Source organism: Pygocentrus nattereri, chromosome 23 (genome assembly GCF_015220715.1).
Source record: "Pygocentrus nattereri isolate fPygNat1 chromosome 23, fPygNat1.pri, whole genome shotgun sequence".
Classification (NCBI taxonomy): Eukaryota; Metazoa; Chordata; class Actinopteri; order Characiformes; family Serrasalmidae; genus Pygocentrus; species Pygocentrus nattereri.
Genome location: NC_051233.1, coordinates 145,001 through 152,500, shown reverse-complemented (window position 1 = coordinate 152,500; position 7,500 = coordinate 145,001). Strand labels below are relative to the sequence as shown.

At 43.7% G+C, this 7,500-nt stretch overlaps 2 protein-coding genes across 3 annotated transcripts in view; one reads left to right on the top strand and one right to left on the bottom strand.

Moving 5' to 3' along the window:
- The first annotated feature begins 631 nt into the window (after nucleotides 1-631).
- The window catches only part of LOC108416022 (claudin-15-like), a 9,002-nt gene continuing 2,133 nt past the window's right edge, over nucleotides 632-7,500 (top strand). The window contains exons 1-4 of one of the 2 annotated variants that reach the window (XM_017689076.2): nucleotides 632-877; nucleotides 3,624-3,788; nucleotides 4,554-4,635; nucleotides 7,036-7,146. In XM_017689076.2, coding sequence (XP_017544565.1) covers nucleotides 661-877; nucleotides 3,624-3,788; nucleotides 4,554-4,635; nucleotides 7,036-7,146 — 575 coding nt within the window. In that variant the 5' untranslated portion in view covers nucleotides 632-660. Of the gene's footprint in view, nucleotides 878-1,569; nucleotides 2,036-3,623; nucleotides 3,789-4,553; nucleotides 4,636-7,035; nucleotides 7,147-7,500 lie in introns of those variants that run through there. The other variant, XM_017689075.2, reaches the window with a different exon arrangement.
- The window catches only part of naa38 (N-alpha-acetyltransferase 38, NatC auxiliary subunit), a 10,101-nt gene continuing 9,748 nt past the window's right edge, over nucleotides 7,148-7,500 (bottom strand). Inside the window, exon 3 of the mRNA XM_017689074.2 lies at nucleotides 7,148-7,500. This exon is cut by the window's right edge and continues 2,603 nt beyond it. The gene's annotated coding sequence lies outside the window, so the exon portion shown is untranslated.

Here is a 7,500-nt window from a genome sequence, read left to right as displayed (position 1 = left end):
TCATCATCATCATCATCGTCTTTGCTAACCTCTTAGTCCAGATAGGGTGGCGGTAACTCCGTAACATCATCATCATCATCATCATCATCATCATCGTCTTTGCTAACCTCTTGGTCCAGATAGGGTGGCGGTAACTCCGTAACATCATCATCATCATCATCATCATCATCATCGTCTTTGCTAACCTCTTGGTCCAGATAGGGTGGCGGTAACTCCGTAACATCCTGGTGTTTGTTTGTTGTAAATTGTTAATCCAACAGTTCATCTGGAAATCTGATTCCCCCAAAACCTCCCTGTCGGAATGTAACAGCTGAATTAAGGTGGAACAGAAAGTTTGAACCTGAACTTCACCAGCATGCTTTAGTCAAGATGAAGATGATTTAGCACAGTTAGCACGGCGCTAATTGGTGGGGTACAAGATTCTAACCAGAGTCCATTTCCAGATTAACGTAAACTCCCAGTTCACACCACACACACCTGGGCTGATTGGCTACATTCGCAGTGAGGTGGTGAATCCAGACAGAAGTATCGCTTTAAAGCCCTCACTGAACTGCGATGCTGGGCGGGATTCTGCTGATGGACCTGCGGCTCCTCATCAGAGTGCGGTGCAGAGAGCTGACAGCTGCAGTGAGGAGCAGTGAGGAGCAGTGAGGAGCAGTGATGAAGGAGTCTCTGCAGATCGTCGCTCTGTTTGCCGGGTTTCTCAGCTGCGTAACTGCCTTCATCTCTCTGCACAATCGCTCATGGAAAGAATCCACCGATTACGGCAACGTCATCATCACCTCCAACATCTTCGAGAACCTGTGGATGTCCTGCGCTGAGGACTCCACGGGAATTTACGACTGCTGGTACTTCCAGAGTTTACTGGCGCTGCCAGGTGAGAACAGAGCTCCACCACCAACCACACTGAAGGTTTTATTAAAATGATTCTTTAAATCATATTTTTAAAGCTAATCTTAACGTTATTTTAATTTGTTAAACAGTTGAACAATATCAACCAGGCTTTAATTAATTAGTTAATTAAAATGTAGTCATTAATTATATAACGTAGAGTTTAAAACTGTTACACTGAATTTTAGAATGAACAGATAAATCAGTGCAGAAGAGTAAACAACTGAAAAACAAACAAGTAAACAAACCCCGTTTTATTCACTGTGTGGAACTCTAATCTAACCATTTTTGGAAAGAACTGAAATATTAAGTCCTGAAAGTGCTCAGTAATTTCTTTGGTCGGTATGTTTAATGGTCAGTGAGTTTAGTGGTCAATGAGTTTAATGGTCAGTAAGTTTAGTGGTCAATGAGTTTAATGGTCAGTAAGTTTAGTGGTCAATGAGTTTAATGGTCAGTGAGTTTAATGGTCAGTGAGTTTAGTAAGTGGCAATTTTGATGGTCCATATTGAGTTTGGTTGTGAGTAATTTCAATGGTCAGTAAATTTGGTGGTCAGTGAATTTGGTGGTTGGTCATTTTAGTGGTATATATATTTTTACATATTTTTAGTGGACAGTGAGTGCTGTACTGGAGCTGCAGGTGGGCTGAAGGTGGAAGTTTCTCAGGTTCCTTAGGTTTGGAACAATGAGGCTTGATGATGTCATGTCTCTGACTCCACCCCCTCTAATGGAGGAGGAGTTCAGGAGAAACATCACTGACCGCAGAGCTCAAAACCACCTCCACTCACAGGCAGCGCTCCTTGGACTGGACGTCACACCTTCAGAGGAGCATCTCCGTCCCTCTGACTGCCAGCAGCAGGTTTACAGTCTCCGTTTATTCATAGGGCCATCGTTGTTAATTAAACTGTGATTAACTGATTAACGAGCGCGATGAACCCGGCAGTGGAGGTGATGGCGTTCTTCTTGGGGTTCTCCGGCTGGGTGATGTCTGGCATCTCCATCCCCAACAAGTTCTGGCGGGTCGCGGAGATGGAGGGCAACGTAATCACCGCCCACACCGTCTACGAGAACCTGTGGATGTCCTGCATGGTGGACTCCACCGGAGTCCACAACTGCCAGGAGTTCCCCTCCATGCTCGGACTGTCCGGTACAGTAGCACACAGGGTCAGAGATTAGCTTAGCTTATTTTAGCTATACGATCCGATCGATCCTGTCCAGTTTAAAACTTACAATCAGCAACAATACTGAGTTGTTTTTATTAGTAATACAATAATAATAATAATATAATATTAAAGAGGTTCTTAAAGAGAAATATGACATTTTTACCTACATTTATGATCCGTTAACGTCTGCAAGTAAACAGAACCTGGGCTTTATTTTATTTCCACAGAGATATTATTATTATTATTATTATTATTATTAACACTCAGATCTGAAACGGAAAGGATGCATTTCTTTTTCCAAATCTGGGTGTCATTAAATAAATAAATAAATAAATATACTCACAGTATGATCATAAATGCTGGTGTTTGTTTTAGTTAGACATTTTCATTTTATAAATATTCTGAATGCTGAATATCACATTCACTCCTCATATTTTGACACATTAAAATGACAAAATCAGCTAAACTAACACAAACAGAGAGAGTTACAGAGCTCAGCTTGGGGAGATGATAATTAATAAACATTCAAATACACGAAAATATTCACACATTTAAATAATTTACTGTGTAAAAGCAAACTGCTAAAAAACATTAATAACTGTATTTTGAATAGATTCCTCAGAGATTCACTCCAAGACCAACAGACGATGGAACACAACCAGCTGTGCTAGATTCAGTCAGTAGGAACTCCAGTACAGTGACATCATTATTATTAATATTATTATTGGTAGTATGATTTTTAATAACCGTCCTCAATCTCTTACTGTTAATAACTGATAACTAATAGACTGAATATTTACATTAAAAGCGTCAGCGCAGTGTATATATATATGGCTTTTATGATTATCATACATATTGTTATGTTAGTTACACTCACCGGCCACTTTATTAGGTACCCACATTAGGTCCACAACTGACCGCTCACTGGATGTTTCCTCTTTTTCGGACCGTTCTCTGTGAACCCTAGAGATGGTTGAGCGTGAAAATCCCAGCAGATCAGCAGTTTCTGAAATACTCAGACCAGCCCGTCTGGCACCAACAACCACGCCACGTTCAAAGCCCCTTAAATCCCCTTTCTTCCCCGTTCTGATGCTCGGTCTGCACTTCAGCAAGTCGTCGTGACCTCCTCTACAGGCCTGAATGCAGTGAGCTGCGGCCGTGTGATTGGCTGATCAGCTGTTTGTGTTAACAAGCAGCTGAACAGGTGTACCTAATAAAGTGGCCGGGGAGTGTATGTGTATACAGGGCTGTTATGGTTATCATACATGTGGTTAAGTTGTGTGTGTGTGTGTATCAGCGCTCATTTCTGGCTCGTCCTGTTATCGCTGTGATCGATCAGTCTGATCTGATTAGGGTGGTGAATTTGTAAATGTTTGTTCCTCTGAATGCGTCGCTCGTCAGGAGCCGATGCTCCGGCGATGTGCGCAGACAGTGAAGTGGTGAAAATAATCGTGAAATGAACGGAAAACGCCGCTCTCTGAAGTTGCGTTTACAGTTATGTGGTGCTGTAGCGCCCTCTGCTGGTCAGGAAGCAAAGCGCTGGGTTAACCTGCGGTTCTGTCTCTGTTCTAGGTTACGTTCAGGCCTCCCGAGCGCTCATGATCGCGTCCATCGTGATGGGAACGTTCGGGCTGATCGCCACGCTGGTGGGAATGCAGTGCTCCAAGATAGGAGGAGAGAACTACATCCTGAAGGGAAGAATCGCTGCTCTGGGGGGCGTCTTCTTCATCCTGCAGGGTAAGTGCGCCCCCTGTAGGCCTGAGTGACAGATTATATAGTAATGCAGTTTTACAAAATCAAGCAGGAAAGAAAGGAACGCAAACGCAGCGATTCGCTTGGCTTGACAAGCTGCCTGGCTGTAAAGCACATGGATGTGGCTCTGGACGTCAGTAAAACAGGTGAAGTCAGTTTAAAAGGTAATAGGCTACTGTGTGATTTTAATAAAGACTTGCGTTTAAAACAGTTAATATATCAGACATCGGACGGAAGCTAAAACTGCAGCGTACCACGTGTGTTTGTTTAAAGGCATGATATAATCAATAATCACAGTATTTTTAATTAGAAATGATCATCAGACTTATCGTTTTAGGGTGTGGGCTGGAGGTCAAGGAACCAGCCCTGAGCCCTGAAGGTTACCAGATCCCCTGAACTGACAGTCCATGACTGAGGTGCCCTTGAGCTAGACACCTAAACCCCAAATGCTCATTGGGTGCTGTGGATAGGGCTGCCCACCGCTCCGGGCAAGTGTGCTCACTGCCCCTAGTGTGTGTTCACTAGTGTGTATGTGGCGTTTCACTCCACGGATGGGTTAAATGCAGAGCTGAAATTTCCCTGTTAATCTGCATTTTTCCTTCCGGATCAATAAAGTTCTATCTATCTTTTCATCCATGCATACTAGCACCACCTTAGCAACCACCTGGCATAACATAGCAACAGCTTGTCAGGCCAAGCTAAAGTTTCATGAAGGTTTGCCCTCTATTCCACATCTATTCCATCCTGCAGGTCTGTGCACCATGATCGCCGTGTCCTGGTACGCTTTCAACATCACTCAGGAGTTCTTCGACCCCCTCTATCCTGGAACGAAGTAAGTGTGTTAGTAAAGACTGATTTCCTCTCAGCAGAGATCAAAGAGATTTTACTGTAACTGAAGCAGAGCCTCTTCGAGAGGAGTTTCCCCATAAAATCAAAAACATCACTGCAGAACAGCAGGGGGCACCAATGAGCGAGTCCTCAGTGAATGAGGGAAAAAAGCCATCATATCCAAGCCTTTAATCTCAGAATACCTGTAAGTCACCTGAGCTCTAATTGGTCAGTGTTACTGCTCCTGAGAGCTGATTGGCTGATGTTACTGCTAATGAGCTCTGGTTGGTGTTACTGCTACTGAGAGCTGATTGGTTAGTGTTACTGCTACTGAGCTCTGAGTGGTTGGTGTTACTGCTACTGAGCTCTGATTGGTTGGTGTTACTGCTACTGAGCTCTGATTGGTTGGTGTTACTGCTACTGAGCTCTGGTTGGTTGGTGTTACTTCTACTGAGCTCTGATTGGTGTTACTGCTACTGAGAGCTGATTGGTCAGTGTTACTGCTACTGAGAGCTGATTGGTCAGTGTTACTGCTACTGAGCTCTAATTGGTCAGTGTTACTGCTCCTGAGAGCTGATTGGCTGATGTTACTGCTAATGAGCTCTGGTTGGTGTTACTGCTACTGAGAGCTGATTGGTTAGTGTTACTGCTACTGAGCTCTGAGTGGTTGGTGTTACTGCTACTGAGCTCTGATTGGTTGGTGTTACTGCTACTGAGCTCTGATTGGTTGGTGTTACTGCTACTGAGCTCTGGTTGGTTGGTGTTACTTCTACTGAGCTCTGATTGGTTGGTGTTACTGCTACTGAGCTCTGATTGGTTGGTGTTACTGCTACTGAGCTCTGATTGGTGTTACTGCTACTGAGAGCTGATTGGTCAGTGTTACTGCTACTGAGAGCTGATTGGTCAGTGTTACTGCTACTGAGAGCTGATTGGTTAGTTTTACTGCTACTGAGCTCTGATTGGTTACTGTTACTGCTACTGAGCTCTGATTGGTTGGTGTTACTGCTACTGAGCTCTGAGTGGTTAGTGTTACTGCTACTGAGCTCTGATTGGTTGGTGTTACTGCTACTGAGAGCTGATTGGTTAGTGTTACTGCTACTGAGCTCTGATTGGTTACTGTTACTGCTACTGAGCTCTGATTGGTTGGTGTTACTGCTACTGAGAGCTGATTGGTCAGTGTTACTGCTACTGAGCTCTGATTGGTTACTGTTACTGCTACTGAGCTCTGATTGGTTGGTGTTACTGCTACTGAGAGCTGATTGGTTAGTGTTACTGCTACTGAGCTCTGAGTGGTTGGTGTTACTGCTACTGAGCTCTGATTGGTTGGTGTTACTGCTACTGAGCTCTGATTGGTTGGTGTTACTGCTACTGAGCTCTGGTTGGTTGGTGTTACTTCTACTGAGCTCTGATTGGTGTTACTGCTACTGAGAGCTGATTGGTCAGTGTTACTGCTACTGAGAGCTGATTGGTCAGTGTTACTGCTACTGAGCTCTAATTGGTCAGTGTTACTGCTCCTGAGAGCTGATTGGCTGATGTTACTGCTAATGAGCTCTGGTTGGTGTTACTGCTACTGAGAGCTGATTGGTTAGTGTTACTGCTACTGAGCTCTGAGTGGTTGGTGTTACTGCTACTGAGCTCTGATTGGTTGGTGTTACTGCTACTGAGCTCTGATTGGTTGGTGTTACTGCTACTGAGCTCTGGTTGGTTGGTGTTACTTCTACTGAGCTCTGATTGGTTGGTGTTACTGCTACTGAGCTCTGATTGGTTGGTGTTACTGCTACTGAGCTCTGATTGGTGTTACTGCTACTGAGAGCTGATTGGTCAGTGTTACTGCTACTGAGAGCTGATTGGTCAGTGTTACTGCTACTGAGAGCTGATTGGTTAGTTTTACTGCTACTGAGCTCTGATTGGTTACTGTTACTGCTACTGAGCTCTGATTGGTTGGTGTTACTGCTACTGAGCTCTGAGTGGTTAGTGTTACTGCTACTGAGCTCTGATTGGTTAGTGTTACTGCTACTGAGCTCTGATTGGTTAGTGTTACTGCTACTGAGCTCTGATTGGTCAGTGTTACTGCTACTGAGCTCTGATTAGTTGCTGTTACTGCTACTGAGCTCTGATTGGTTGCTGTTACTGCTACTGAGCTCTCTGATGTTATGTTGTACATGAGGTGCTGTTATTAACTTCTGTTTTAACATGCTGAGGAACAGAACAGCTGTGTTAAAATGTTTTGAGCTGCTCTATTTTCAGGAAATTAATTCTGTAATTAATTAATTCTTCTAAACATGTTTCAGTATTTACTATGATTTTGCTCAAATGCTCCATATTAACTATTTCATTTTGGACTCATTGGCGCCCTCTACTGTCTGCTGAAGCTGGTGCTGATGTGAGCCTGTCTGTGCTGCAGGTTTGAGATCGGTGAAGGTCTGTATATCGGCTGGTGTTCAGCCACACTGGCTCTGTGCGGGGGTAGCTGTTTACTGTGCTCGTGCGGGATGACCAGCAAAGAGGACAAACGGTGGGTTTATCACATCACCTCTTATTACATCATCACATCACCTCTTACTTACAGTATTACATCAGCTCTTATCACATCACCTCTTATTACATCATCACATCACCTTATTACATCATCACATTACCTCTTACTTACAGTATTACATCAGCTCTTATCACATCACCTCTTATTACATCATCACATCAGCTCTTATCACATCACCTCTTATTACATCATCACATTACCTCTTACTTACAGTATTACATCAGCTCTTATCACATCACCTCTTACTTACAGTATTACATCAGCTCTTATCACATCACCTCTTATTACATCACCACATCACCTTATTACTTCATCACATCAGGTCTGGCG